Below are 14,955 nucleotides of genomic sequence, written 5' to 3'. Positions count from 1 at the left end.
TTGCCATGAGATGGGAAATACCATAGAAATAGCAATGCTACATTGTTTTAACACCTGTTCCGTACTGTTGTTATTGTTCAAATCGTTTCTGAACTATGGCAAGCCTAAGGTGAATTGATCACAGAACTTCCTTGGCAAGTCTTCCAAAGAGGTTTGCTATTGCCATCCTCTGATAAAATGTGACTTATCCAAGGTCACCCAGGGAGTTCCATGCTCGAGTGGAGATTTGACCCTGGTCTCCAGAGTTGTAGTCCAATGCACAAAATTCTGTGAAAATAACATGAGGTTTCTTTTTTTTGCGAGGGGGGGGGGGATAAATACCAAATGTGCTCTTGCCCAAGTTCAGAATGGTTATTGGTATTACTTTAAAAGATACTAATTCCTTGCTGCGTATTAAAAAAGCATTAGTCACCATTACTCATAATTCAAGAGAGTGGTATATTAATACTGTGTTGCTCATATATTGCTTTTTAGTTAACTCTTGATTTTTTTTTAAATACATTAAACATTTTAAAAACTGCCTAAATTTCCTCAAAATAATATTTGGAATATATTGAGTAGAATGGTAACATTGTCATCATGGGGTTTTTTTTTCCATAAAAAGACTGTTATTCTTGCCTCTTTACTTCCCTCTAGAGTATTGTGCTGTACATACCTTCATAACTATATATTTTTTCCAAGCTGTAATGTTATCACTTGGCTCTCTGCTTGCATGAATCTGTAAATTATTGTTTATCATTTCTACAGCCATTTCCAATTCAACACAGATATTATTCTGAATCTTTATTGCTTTGTCCTGCTGAGATCATTGGCAAAGTGGAGATTTGTATCTGCATCTTCCACAGCCAAGGCCAGCATATAGTTCAATGCATCATACTAATAGTGCCACATGGATGAGAAAGCATGCACTGCAGGGTTGAGATTTTCTACTAACTTTGGCGGATATGAATTTAAAGCAGGCATGGGGAAACTAAGGACTGGGCCCAAGATACGGTCCCCTGGGCGCTAACCTCAGATCCTCCTAATTTTCCCTGTCCTCTTGGCACAAGGACATGGTGGCCCGCCCTCTGGATCATTCTTAACTACTGTATGTCTCACCCTTCTATTGGCATAAAGATGGCACAAGCAGCCCCATCCTTATGACGGAAGGATGGCTCAAGGACAGTTCGAGGAAGGCACAAGGTAGCTGAGAGCCCTCTGGATTACTCTCAGCCACCGTCTGTCTCGCCCTTCCCCCAGCATAATGCCAAGAGATCAGCCCCAAGGATCAAGGGAGGAGGAGAATCGGGACAGTTGGCACATGTCTTGCCTTTCTCCCGGCATAAGGATGGGACAAGCAGTCCCATCCGTACGCCGGGGGAACAACCTGAGGATGACCCGGGCCCTGTCCTCGCTCCTCCTGGCCCTGCCCTCTCCTGGGTCCTCCCCCTCCCAGGGCTGCCATACCCAGCATGTACCCAGCCATTCTCCCTCCTGGCCCAGCTCACAATGTGGTGCCAAAGCAAAAAAATGTGTCCATGCCTGATTCAGTGTACCAAGTCCCCCTTAAAGTAAATTAACTCTTTTTACTTTTTTAAAACCATACCTTGGGTATTTAATTAAGTGATCATTTAGGTGAGACAGTACAAACATGATAAGGAAAGGAAGCAGTGGCAGGAAATATTTACGAGAGGCAACACATACAACTTATTACTTACTCTTAGCTCATCCTTTGTCTTGAATCTGTCAAGAAGTTGCTGGTAATGCCTGTCTGTCATTTGTCGTAATAATGACAATAGACATGAAACAAATTCTCCCTAAAAGAAACAGATTTTTAAGGGCAAAGTTTACATCTCAAATGAATGACAAATAGAAAAAGGTCATCCTGAAAATAATTACTTTTAACCATTCACATTTGTTTTTGGTTATAAGATAGTATTTCCCCAGAGTTTAAGGAAAAACCCTTGAGATAGAATCCTTCATTCACTTCCTGGGCTGGAAGCAAATCCCCCTGAACACAATGGTTCTGCCGAGCAAACATACATAGGATTATGCTATTAAAAATGAATTTATTTGGGCTTTTAACTTCAAACGAATTCCCATGTCGCAACCTTAAGCACAATTTCGCAGCTGAGCAAATATCTTACTGTGTTTTGATCTCTTCGTTGCCTTTTAAAACAATGTTAGCATGACACAGATGTCAGTACTAATGCGGAAGTTGAAGCAAGCCTCTTGCCATATGGAAGAAAAAAGGGCTCAAATTTAAATAAACTGAACTATGTCTATAACTATAACCCCTTTGGGTTTCACCCATGAAAAATTATCTTTCAGCTTGAAAACCAATAGGCAACCTATACAAAATGCAAATGGGCATCGTTTGTATTTGAAATCCAGCAAAATAAATGCAAACTTATACAAAGGTAGGTCATTGTGCCTTTTGGTTGTCTTGCTGATATCACAGCAGAAGTGGTGTGAGCATATTTATAGAACATTTTAGGTTGTGATCTGAAAGTCCCACTGGAAAGAGTGATATTTGCTTCTGAGAAAACAGGCTCAGATTTAAGCTGTTTCATTAAGGCTGTACAGAATAAGACTTGCATACTGTGATGATAGAAACACCCCTTTCCTTAGCCTTGTACCCATAGCTAGACCACCTTTGTTTCCGAGATAGAAAGTCAAATCCGATGTTTCATTATAAGTCCACCTACGTATCATGGAAATGTACTTATTTTTCCCCCCATTCTGATCGAATTGAATGGGTCCCTGACAACACATGGGGATAGAACCTGCCACCTACACTCAAACTGGGTGGTATCTTTCTTCACAAATAACTTGAGAGCATTTGGCTCAGTATGTTGCCATAAGCAAACACAGTACTGCGTGAACTTGCTACATAGGAGTATATAATTGCCTTATGCTGTGCAATGAGTCACTTAAAAATTAAGTATTTTGATGTGGTATTTGAAACTTCCCTGCACAATGGCTTGCTAGATTTTGTGCAAGGACCCCGAGAGACTATTCTGTATTATAAATGAGCATAGAGCTTTTTGAAAAGAAAAGACACGGGCAAAGAAAAACCCATTACAATGAAACTTATTCAATTTGAGGATATACTTAATTCCACAAGCCATGTTTCAGCGCTTGCACATGGGAACTACTGAATCAAAGTAAATTAACTGACATTCAACAACAGGAAAAATGTATTGTAGGATTTAGCAGTATTGGAAGTTTTCATAACTTAAATATAATAATTGTAGAAGGACATCTTCTTAGAGCCGGACTCTGTACGCTCTTAATGACATACAGCACATTAATTAATTAAAGTATGCACTACATTTAAGACATAATTAATTGATGTCTTAATGTAGAGTATGCATGAATTCTGTCAATATTACTATTACTTTTTTTCTGGTAGACAATTAAGATGTTTTATTAGATTACATAGTCCTTCCCATCCCGTCCCGTCCCCTGTCCCCCCAACAAAATCCTTGGTTTTTAGGTATGTTCCTGGGATTATTTGGGGCTCTGATTCAGAAAACTGCATTGGATAGACCTCATCAACTCTAGTTTCATAGATATGGTTATCATTTTTTTTAATGGTCGAACAGATGGCGACTGGTAGATGTATCTCAAGAAATAGAGCTGATAGGGGGAAACTCGAGCCATTTTTTGGAACCTGCAAGTCAAATATACCCAGAATCAGGGCTAATATTTCAGGCATCAAAATGTGTAGGCCACTACTATCTATTAAATGTTGACCTCTAATTTAGAGTATTTTAGGTATATTCATTTTTCATATTTTTATGAAAAAGGTTTCTTTTTAAAAGGACTCAGTGAGGCAAGGGCAGAACTAATACGTCTGCAAATCAGAGAATGAATGTGCTAAATGTATCCCTCAAACCTTTTGTTGAATGAACAAAAATAGGTCACTTGCTCTTTTAAAATTCTTATGTGCCTCCCACTGTGTAAAGTCCCTACTATTTTCGACAAAAGCCGAGCACAACCTGACATTATTTCACTTATACGGTTTTCACGCTGTTCTCAAAGAAATGAGATTGCAACCTTCTAACTCTCATTAACGACAACGTTCAACGGAATGAAGGAGGACTTACTATGCTATTTATACCTTGGGATAAACTATTGGGGTACATAATGTGGGATATGCATGAACAGTCTTCCAATGTTTTTTTTTTTCCAAAAATAAATAGGAAAGACCATTAGTTGTGAGAGCCACTAGATCAGTGGTTTTCAACCTGTGGGTCCTCAGATCTTTTGGCTTTCAACTCCTAAAAATCCTAACAGCTGATAAACTGGCTGGGATTTCTGAGAGTTTTAGGCCCAAAACGCCTGGGGATCCACAGGTTGAGAACGACTGCACCAGACAAAATTCAACAGAGGGACAGCAAGGCAGGAGGGGGGATGTTAAATTCACCCCACTTGATGATTTGTTAACTGAAAATTGCCCTGCCCAAATGGCTTTCCTTCTTCATGAAGAGAGATACCATACATTTCTTCTGCCTAGTGTAAGAAACAACTGAGATGAATAAAAAATGGTAGTGACTGAAAGTGCATCCAATGCGCCTTTTCAGTACAGCACACAGATTTATTTATCTGTTTGTTTGTTTGTTTGGTGTCAGGAGTGACTTGAGAAACTGCAAGTCACTTCTGGTGTGAGAGAATTGGCCATCTGCAAGGACGTTGTCCAGGGGATACCCAGATGTTTTGATGTTTTACCATCCTTGTTGGTGGCTACTCTCATGTCCCCGCATGGGGAGCTGGAGCTGACAGAGGGAACTCAACTGTGCTCTTCCCTGATTCGAACCTCCGACCTTTCGGTCTTCAGTCCTGCCGGCACAAGGGTTTAACCCACTGCGCCACTGGGAGCTCCTAGCACACAGATACCTGCATGTATACATGCAAACACATAAATACATAGGAAATTAAAGTTCCATTTCTGTATTAAAAACTCGTAATCTAGAGACCGAATCATGCTCCCTGGCATTCATATTCACTACCAAATCATGGCAATAGATGATGAGAGATATCTAACACTTTCATATTTTCTAAGGAAAAGACATTCAAAACAGTGGTAACTGGTAACTTTCATGTAAGGCAGTGATTCCCAACTGATTCATAACCCTTTTGGTGCTAACATTGGAGAGTGGTCCCTGATCAAATTGGTCCCTGGTCAATGGTCAAAAAAAGGCTAGGAACCACTGATGTAAAGGGAATAGTGAACCTACCCCAGGGTTAGCCTGAATACGAAGTGATCAAGGTTGCTGAATGCTGTTTCCAAAAAAGTTTCATTAAATTTGACAGTCTTTAAATTTCAAACCAAAGCTAGAATGGATTCACCATCTCACTCATATGACAGCCACTAGTACATCTTGTGGATTAGTGATGAATAACACAAGGGTAAATTAGATAGATCCTTACAGTTATTTATTTCCCTTTCAGCGTGTTTCTACCATGTTTTCCTTTTCAGAAAAAATAAGAGGGATATAAACTGGGTTGGCCTTACAGACTGATAGGTTGTACTTCTCACTGGTCTGATCCATCACAGTTAAATGTGAGATATATAATATGTGAGATATATAATGGAAAATCCAGTCCAATCATATCTAGAGATTAATCCTTGTTTAATTTTTTTTAATGTGTACAGTGATCCAGCGGTTTTTTATATTTACAATTCCAGTGGTTTAAATGAATATTGAATGCATCTCATTGCAGAGTCAACGTTTTGGGAAGTGATTATTGGTTTCTTAGAGGAAAACCTAGTTAAAGGGACCTGCCCTGAGTCCTCTCGGGAAGGTAGGGTAGATTATAAATTAAGCTGCTGCTGCTGTTGTTATTTTGTTTGGTGTTAACTACAGTTAAAAGCAGCCATAAGAATACTTAAAGCCAGACAATGAGGAGGAAGAGAAATTTGCCTTTGGAAAAGGTTAAGCATTAGGTTAATGAATTTGCCTTCTGTTTCTCACTTTACTGCATACGCTTTCACTGAAGCTCAGTGGGCTCTTTTTCTTCTAGAAGCCAGGTCTGACAGAATGCTTTGAACTAGTGACTTTCAAAGACATTTTTAATCTAACCATATGTTTTTTGGAAACAGTGTTTTTGCTGGAAAATGTTCCAGGGTTGCTGGAGGCTTTCAGTAACCTGGCTCAAAGAAATGCCTGTGTGATGTGGCTGTTCTGATGATATTAGCTACCTAAATCAAAGAAAGTGGAGCTAATTAATCCTTGCTTAACCCCAGCTATGATCTAGCTTTTGGAGGGTGAAGCAGAGTGCAACATACAAGGTAGAGAACTTGCTTTTATTCTTGGAATTGAGAACACAGGCCCTATATCTCAGGATCTGACCCAAAGTTTTCAGTTTATCCCAGATTATCTGCCAGTGTGGACTCATACAGTTTAAAGCAGAAAACCTGGGATCAGATCCTGAGATATATGGCCTGTCTAGAAGGGCCCTTAGAATGAGGCCACTGGTAAAATAAAACCCAACATGTCCATTTCATGCAAATTCATTTCTGCCCATTTTAATATATGTAGCTGCATCAGTTAAGTATTTAGATATTTCTAACTGATTGTATATTATGGCATCTCACAGCAGCATACAAATAAGCAATATAACTATTTACATATTTTAGAACAAAAACAATGTACATTCATAAAAAATATTAAAACAAGTTAAGAAAAAAATAGATTTGTGTAACTTGATGCCGGAATGAGGTCAATGTTGAAGCCAATTGGGTCTCCAAAGGAAGAGCCTTCCACAAACAGTGTGTAACTGAGAAGGCTCTACCATGATTTCTCCCAGGGTTTCTCCCACTGATAGGAGAGACAAAGGGCCCATAGCATACCCCTGGGAGGCAGAGAGAGAAAGAGATGTTGATTCAAATATGGGCATCCTAAGTCATTTAGAACTTTGAACACAATCACCAGCAGTTTACAATCAGACCAGATTAGTAGCCAGTACAATTCCTTCAAGATCAGTTTTCTGTGGGTTTTTTAAATTATTTATTTGGTTTAACACAATCTAATTTACAATCAAAGTAATATGAATTAAGGTAAAAATAAGCAAAAAGAAAGAAATATTAAAATCTATCAGTTTGACCCAAAACCTTCATTTGACTTATACATTGGGTCAACTTATACGTGTGTATATATGATAGTAACCATAGCTGGTTTATTACATTGTTAGATTTCTTATTCCTCAAAAAGTCCATAAATGGGTTCCAATATTTTTTAAAAAAAACTGTTGGGTTTAATCTTTAAAACCCACATTACTTTGGGAATATGTGCTAACTCAAGGTCAGCAATGAGACTCTGGTCAGCAGATTCACTGCTGTCTTTCAAACTAGTGAGTTGTGATGCTTAAATACAATAGGAAGCCCAAATCTGCATGGATGCTGCTCCATTTATACATTAGAGTAAACTCATACACACACTTCAAAACAAAAAAAAGTTGTCTCCTTTTTGTGTACTCATGCAAGTAGCGGTTTTTGTTGAACACTTACTGTAACATCCTGAAACTGTAGCCTTGTCGCAGTCCCTGCTGGTTGAGGGCGACTTGTGATCTCCAGGATGGTCCTCAGCAGCACATCTAGCAAACTATTGACTATGACATCTATTTCTTCCAAAATTGACTTTTCCTTTGATTTATTGAATAGGAAAAAGAAAGGGGGTGTTCATGTTGTTATTAAAAAGAAGCAAAATAATGTTTACATCAACCCAATTATAGCCAACTGAATTTTTTGTCTTATTTCAGGAACATGTTAAACATTTCATTATGGCAGAGTTTCTCAAACTGTGCTAATACAGATGTTTTGGACTTTCGATCCCACAATTCCTAACAACTGGTAAGCTGGCTGGGATTTCTGGGAGCTGAAGTCCAAAACACCTGGAGGACATGGTTTGAGAAACATTGCATTATGGATTTACTGACTGCTGAAATATACTCTAACAAAAAGCTGCAAAGCCATTCTCCGGATCTTGATTATTGTCCCATTCTGAATTAACTACCTGGTATTTAAGAAAAATAGGGGAAAAAACCAAACAGGTAGATGTTTCTCATAATTGCCCACAATGAAATCCCTTTTGAAGACTTTAGTGTGGATGCAATGATTTAAATCTAACTGGTTGTCCTAACTATATAGAAAGTCCACTGAATCAACACATGTTGACTTCATATTTAGCAACTAATTCATAGGAGATCCTAGTTGAGACTAGGAAATGGATTTTAACAAATGCATTCATGCACATAGTAGGACAGGCTCCACCCCAGCATATGCTTGTACGTCTGAAGGATTCTCCTACAGATACAGCTGTCCTAAGGAAAATGTCTCTCTGAAGCAGGCTGTTTCCACATTCATTGCACTTACTTAGAATGTCTGAGGAATGCTAAAGCTTCAGGAAATCAACACTGTAGTTATAATTCCCAGAACCCACTAGCTGGAGGCATTCTAAGAGCTGGGGTTCCCAAAAACTTAACATAAGGTGATATTTTATGAGCTAGGTTTCAAAGGCAAAATGCAATTAATGTTTATGAGGAGTACAAAGATAATATTGCACACAGACACACAACACAGTAGCAAAGCCAGGAGAACATTTAGGTCCATACAAAATGAGAAAAAGCTGGTCTTCATTTATGAGAGCTAGCCAGAAAACCACTGACAGACAGCTTATATTTTGCAAGCACGTATATTCTGCCTTACACTCACTAATTTCTCTTTTCGTCCTCTTTGTGGATTGTTAAAGCGAGCGAAAGGGAATGCCCCATGAGGTGAGGCTTGTCCATTTTCAGACTGGTTTCTACAAGTTCTTTCTCCTTCACATCCACGGGAGTATAGCTACAAGGAGGGGGCAAAAGTGAAGGCATTGCTTCCCCAAAGAAGAATTGAATTTTTCCTTTACTCCCCAAACATTTATCATCATAAACATCTAGATGTGATAATCATTTACTGTGTTTACATTCCCTTGGTTACTTTGCTTGCCTTTTTCTTGGCATGCCTAAACTGCATTTAGAAATGCTCAACTGACGCTTTAAGTTACTGTAATACTAGAATTTCATGGTTACAATTATTATGGGGGGGGGGGGGAGTCCTCATTTTGTTCCCTTCCCCAATAGCTGTGGCCTTGAATCCAATGCTACTAAGTATATCTAGGAAGAAGTCCAATTTTGATGTATTGTCAAAGGCTTTCATGGCTGGAATCATTGGGTTGTTGTAGGTTTTTCGGGCTATATGTCCATGCTCTAGAAGCATTCTCTCCTGACATTTCGCCTGCATCTATGGCAGGCATCCTCAGAGGTTGTGAGGTCTGTTGGAAACTAGGAAAATTGGGTTTATATATCTGTGGAATGCGCAGGGTGGGAGAAAGAACTCTTGTCTGTTGGAGGTCGGTGTGAATGTTTCAATTGGCCACTTTGGTTAGCATTTGATGCCCTGACAGTTGTTAGGTGTAGCTTGTTAGTCACTGGGGTAATATTTTGTTGAGAGGTGATTAGCTGCCCCTGATTGTTTCTTGTCTGGAATTCCCCTGTGTTTGACTGTTGTTCTTTATTTGCTGCTATAATTTTAGAGTTTTTTAATACTGGTAGCCAGATATTGTTCATTTTCATGGTTTCTTCCTTTCTGTTGTAATTGTTCACAAGCTTCTGGATTTCAATATAAACCCAATTTTCCTAGTTTCGAACAGACCTCACAACCTCTGAGGATGCCTGCCATAGATGCATGTAAATATCAGGAGATAACGCTTCTAGAACATGGCCATATAGCCCAAAAACCCTACAACAACCAAGCCCAATTTTCTATTTAACACGAACCGTGGCTTTCTGTGTCGGCTGCTGATGCAATCTATTATTATTACTATCATAATCATCATCTAGCAGCCAAGACTTTTAGTAATAACACATCTGAGAATATCAGATATGTTATTTCTTTATTATTTTCAATACACAGAAGAATCCACACTGCTTCCTGAAAGCAAACTAAAATATAAGAAGGGGAGAATCTAAGTAATTCCTGCATACTTTTAATAGAGAGGAGCATTTTAAAAGGCATTCTTAAACCACACATTTTTATTTAGAAGAAATTCAGCTACAGAGTGGAACATTAAAACATTCCCTCCACAGATGATTTGGAATGCATTTTCTCATAAGGATCACCTTCAAGTGTCAGCCAGGAAGTAGATTTTCAGCCAAGAAGGGTGGGAGGACAAGAACATGAGGAACATGTTCTTCACAGAGGCCCTGCATAACTGCTTTTTCTTCGAAAGCAATGGCAAATTTAAGCACACTTTCTGAAAAGTATGAGTAATCTACAGGTTTACTTGGTCTCTAGAGACAGGTAAAATGAACTAAGCAACAGGAGCAGAATAGGTTATAAAAAAAGGGCGGGGGAATTAAGGGAGACCAAATTAGCAATCTTCAAACTACTCAAGAGCAGAAGGAGGAAGATAGTTGCTTTCTCTGGCTATAAAAGGTAGGGATAGAACCAATGGGTATTAAGTATAAGCATTTTAAAACCTCATCAGACAGACTTCTGGTTCCGTTTTCATGCATTGGGCAAACTGAGCCCCATGAAAGTCCCAAGGATGCCATCACATGATGTAAAGGTACTTCTGGTGAGACTCCATGGGGCTCTGTTTGTGCAGCACATGGAAACAGAGCCAGAAGTTAGTCTTCAGGAGCCTTGTGTTATCCAACTCCAAACCTGAGAAAGTGGGGAGAAGTGGATAAAATATGGGGAAATGACATGGGATGGCTGGTCATCCCAGAAGTCAGGAAAAGACAGTAGGAAATGGGGAATGACAGTAAGGAACGGGGTAAGATAGTTCCCTTCTATTCCCCGCTTTCTCCCACCTGTCTGATGAAGTCCTTGGTCAAATGTTGGAAGAAACTAACTTCTTAAATGTAAAGCCACTCGTCCTTGAACACCAGACTGGCTTAGGAGACAGTAAGTTCTACTTCTCTGGAAGAACTTAAGCGAAGGGCACACAGCCATGTCTATGGGATTTTGTACTCACATCATTTACTGTCAATTCTGCAGAAGTTGAACTCCAAAATCCGTTTCAAATCTATGACTGCTAGTGAAACTGCAAAACTAACTCAAGCTGTAGCAGTTCAAGAACACTCTGCACATTTGTCTACCTCCAATTTTTTTTCCTGAAAATGCATATCTCTCCCTAAAGATCTCAGATCTGACCAACTCAAATTATTTTACTGGGTCATAAAAATTAGCTTGTCCATCATTTTTCAAAACAAAAACTGCACATAATTATCTCCCTTCTTTTAACATCTTATATGTTCCTTTTTCTATGTGGGACATTCAGAATGCATGAAAAAATAACTTTGGTTTTAAACACTTGTGAGAACTTAACCCAATAAAAAAATGGAATATAGGAGTTGGAAGATACAACATTTGAAGAAGTAATGGGGAGGGGGTGGCAGCTCTCAGAATTCCCCAACACTCTTCATGGTGCCTGAAGGATTTGGGGAGTACTACTTTTAAAGTAACTATTTCAAATTCTTTTAATGGGAAATACACTGCAAATAGGGAGGTCAAAATAAGGATCCTGCCCCCACAAATTACATTTTTCTTCAGTCTTCAATTTTCTAGCACAGCATAGAGCGAAAACTAGCAAACAGTGTGCATAACTGTTACCAGGAATGCATTTTGGCATTGTAGAAAGTGAAACACTGAAAATCATTTGCACCTAGAAATTTCATATTTGCTGCCTTTGCACTCCTTTGGTAATCTTGCCTGTTCCTTTTCTTTGAATGCCTAAACAGTATTTCTAAATGATTTTAGAAGTTTTAAATTACTGTAATTCTAGAAAATTGGGGACATATGGAAAATTTTGAAGGGGGAGATTGTATTACTCTCATTTTGCTTTCCCCTCAGTAGCTACATCACTTCATTTTCTTTCCAGACATATTATTAGGCTTCTACTTACAGAACTGTTTTTCTTTATGAAGCAAAATATGTTGCTAAGGATGCGTGCGCACATGATCAGGTCCTTCTGCTCTTGCAGATGCACATAGAGGTGATGCAAAACTACAGGCAGCAGGATATATCTGGACTCTGTAAAAAAAAAAAAGAATAATATGAACACTCTTCTTTTGTGATATTTTTCCTCTCCAGTCATTTAAAGTAATTAACAGAACAATTTATTCACACTGTCCTTCCATAGTGAAGAACACTGCAGAGACCATTCAGGACCAGTTGTATCATCAGGCAAACTAAAACAGCCATGTCAAACAGATTTTCAGGTATCATGGCAGGGCAGCAAATTACTAGTTGTGCTTTTAATTGCAGAAGAGAAGTGAAAATACTTGTAGGAGTTTCTGGATCATACCCTGAAATATATTATTTTAAGTGTTTTAAATATATTATTTTAAGTGTCTTTAAGTGTTGTGTTATGTACATTAGTTTAGGTTGTCCAAAACTAGATAAAATATAGTACGCTGTAACAACGGAAAATGGAAACCAGGTGACTTCAACATCACCATTTATGAAACTGACTTCTTTTCACTTGTCAGCGGAAATCAACCATACTTTAGACGACAAGCTGAACTACAACTGATCTAATGTATTAGCAAGACCTTCATATCTCCTCCTGAAAGCCATACCACATGATCCTAGGGGGAAACTATACTCATTCCTGTAACACCATGTGCAAAATAGGTCTCCCCCTTACTATAGAATGGATGGGGAAGAGTGTGGTTTTGGGGAGGAGGTGGGGCTTCCAGATGAAGAGTTCCTTCTGCTAGCATCCAGAAGGCAGATATTCATTCCATTTTTCAAAATTAAAATATAATGGTTGCAAAATGAAGTCAACACTTTTCAGACCTCTGATAAAATTCTATGAGTTAGACCTGCTTGCTCAAGAATGTTTTTTTTATAAGCACACAGAGAACAAAATTTATATGCTGAAAGATGGGGGACATGTGACTTCTCGGTGCCTGCTACCACTGGTTAAAGTAACACGAGTTGCACTTTCACAACATCAGTAAGACCACACACTGCCGCTCCTTCTCTGGGCCCATTAACACTACAGAATTGTAGTGCTACGATTCTACTTTAACTGCCATAATTCCATTCTATGGATTCCTGGGATTGGCAGTTTAGGGAAAAGCATATAGATTCCTCAGCCATAGAGCTCTAGAGCAGTGGTTCCCCAAATTTTCTGATATAGAACCCTTCAGAAAACTCCCCAATCCTGTGGAAAACATTGGAAAAGCCTGATTTCCATCTACAGAACTATAAATGGATGTGAAAAGGAACATTGGTCAGATAGCCTTTCTGGCTACTGATGGCTATATATCTATCAGGCATACCTAAAAGTCATTCAGAGGCACAGATTCAAATTTCATTTTTAAATTAGAAGTACACGGAGTCTCACTAAGATCGTCATAATTTGGCATGGATGTTTCAAAAAGATTTTATGAAAAGGTTTAAGATTTTGTGTGGAACCCCTATGATGCTTTTGGGGAACCTTAGGTTTTTGTGGAACACAGTTTGGGAATGGCTTCTCTAGAGCCTGACCAGCCTACAAATCCCAAAATTCCATAGAATGAAGACATTACAATTAAAGTAGAATAATGGTGGACGAGGAAAACATTCTGTGGATGTGATTTCAGTATATTAGAAACACCATGAGATTTAGTATTAGTTACTTTAGCATAAAACTTTTTCAGAATCCCCCCAAGGCATACAGGGAATACTATAGCTGGACTAAAGTAATGAAGACTCAAGCAGGTATCATAAAATGTTCTACAGCCATACAAACTCAGCTTACTGCTGGAGGTGGCATTAAATTCCACCCCCAGCAACACTACATGTCTCTGCTTTTGTATCACAAAACATTAAACCCCTTCAGTGTTACACAAATGCTATTAGCAGGTAAACCTGGCTTTGGAACAGAAAGTTATTTGTCACAGAAAGCTTCTTTTGTCTTAGAAGTTTGAAACAATCTATGTTCTCAGCCTACGAATCCTTCCCTTGCCATGCTGTTTTTCTATATTCAATAGCAAACCATGTTATAATAATCAGAAGTGTTCCTTTTCACCCTCTGAGACAGGGGAGTTTAATGACATTTCACATCACAATGAGTATCAGCTTTACCCCGGGATATAATGCTTTATTTTTCCAGACCAAATATTTTAGTGCTTTCCTTAAGTTTTTATAAGGCCAGGGTGGGAAGAAATGAGAAAGGAATTCTTTTTCAGTTGGGGATAATGGAGAGTAAACTTTAAAAATTGAGAGGGAGAATAACAAATCAGATCAATCAGTGGTTCCCAAACTATTTTTAGTCATGACCCTATTTAATAGAGGCAAAATGAACCGCGACCCCGATACATTAAATATAGGCTCGATAATAATAGCTTTATTCTTATATCCCACCACCATCTCCCTGAAGCGACTCGGGCAGCTTACGGACAGCACAAAGTGCCTAAAAACAAACATCAAAATGAAGCACAATAAAAATGCAATAAAATAAAATATCTACTCATATAAAAACTCAGGCTCAATAAAAAAATTAATTGGCTTTTTAATAAATGAAAACACGTCAAAAATAGATTTTTCAGTATAATATATGTAAATAAATCTCTGTGCAGTACATGATGTGTCATTTTTCTTCACTTTAAATTTTTTTTCATAGCTCACGATTTCCTGGCAACCCCACAAAACGCCTTGAAGACCCCATTGGGGGTTGTGACCCATGAGCTGGGAACAACTGATATAAATATTCTCTCTCTCTCCCTCTCTCTCAAAAGAAAGAAAGAAAGAAAGAAAGAAAGAAAGAAATGCAACATTATTTTCTTGAACAATGTGAAACAAAAGGAATGTCGTCCATGGAACTGAGAGTTAGTCCTTCAAAGTGGGGGAAAATTCTGTTTTTGAAACTCAAGGGAAAACCAATCTAGGAATTGGAGTCCTATATGGTTAATTTGCACCAGAAGCTGGCTATGGAA

At 38.5% G+C, this 14,955-nt stretch overlaps 1 protein-coding gene across 10 annotated transcripts in view; it reads right to left on the bottom strand.

Annotated features, from left to right (window-relative positions):
- Positions 1-14,955, bottom strand: part of DOCK4 (dedicator of cytokinesis 4) — a 314,593-nt gene that overhangs the window by 89,024 nt on the left and 210,614 nt on the right. For 6 of the 10 annotated variants that reach the window (XM_060777644.2, XM_060777634.2, XM_060777638.2 and 3 more), the window contains 4 exons: positions 11,934-12,061; positions 8,699-8,827; positions 7,496-7,630; positions 1,698-1,796 (listed from right to left, as the gene is read on the bottom strand). In XM_060777644.2, coding sequence (XP_060633627.2) covers positions 1,698-1,796; positions 7,496-7,630; positions 8,699-8,827; positions 11,934-12,061 — 491 coding nt within the window. The remainder of the gene's footprint in view (positions 1-1,697; positions 1,797-7,495; positions 7,631-8,698; positions 8,828-11,933; positions 12,062-14,955) is intronic. The other 4 variants (XM_060777636.2, XM_060777637.2, XM_060777639.2 and 1 more) reach the window with 1 other exon arrangement.

The sequence above is a fragment of the Anolis sagrei genome, chromosome 5 (assembly GCF_037176765.1).
Source record: "Anolis sagrei isolate rAnoSag1 chromosome 5, rAnoSag1.mat, whole genome shotgun sequence".
In the NCBI taxonomy this organism is placed as follows: domain Eukaryota; kingdom Metazoa; phylum Chordata; class Lepidosauria; order Squamata; family Dactyloidae; genus Anolis; species Anolis sagrei.
This window is presented reverse-complemented; position numbering and strand designations above follow the sequence as displayed.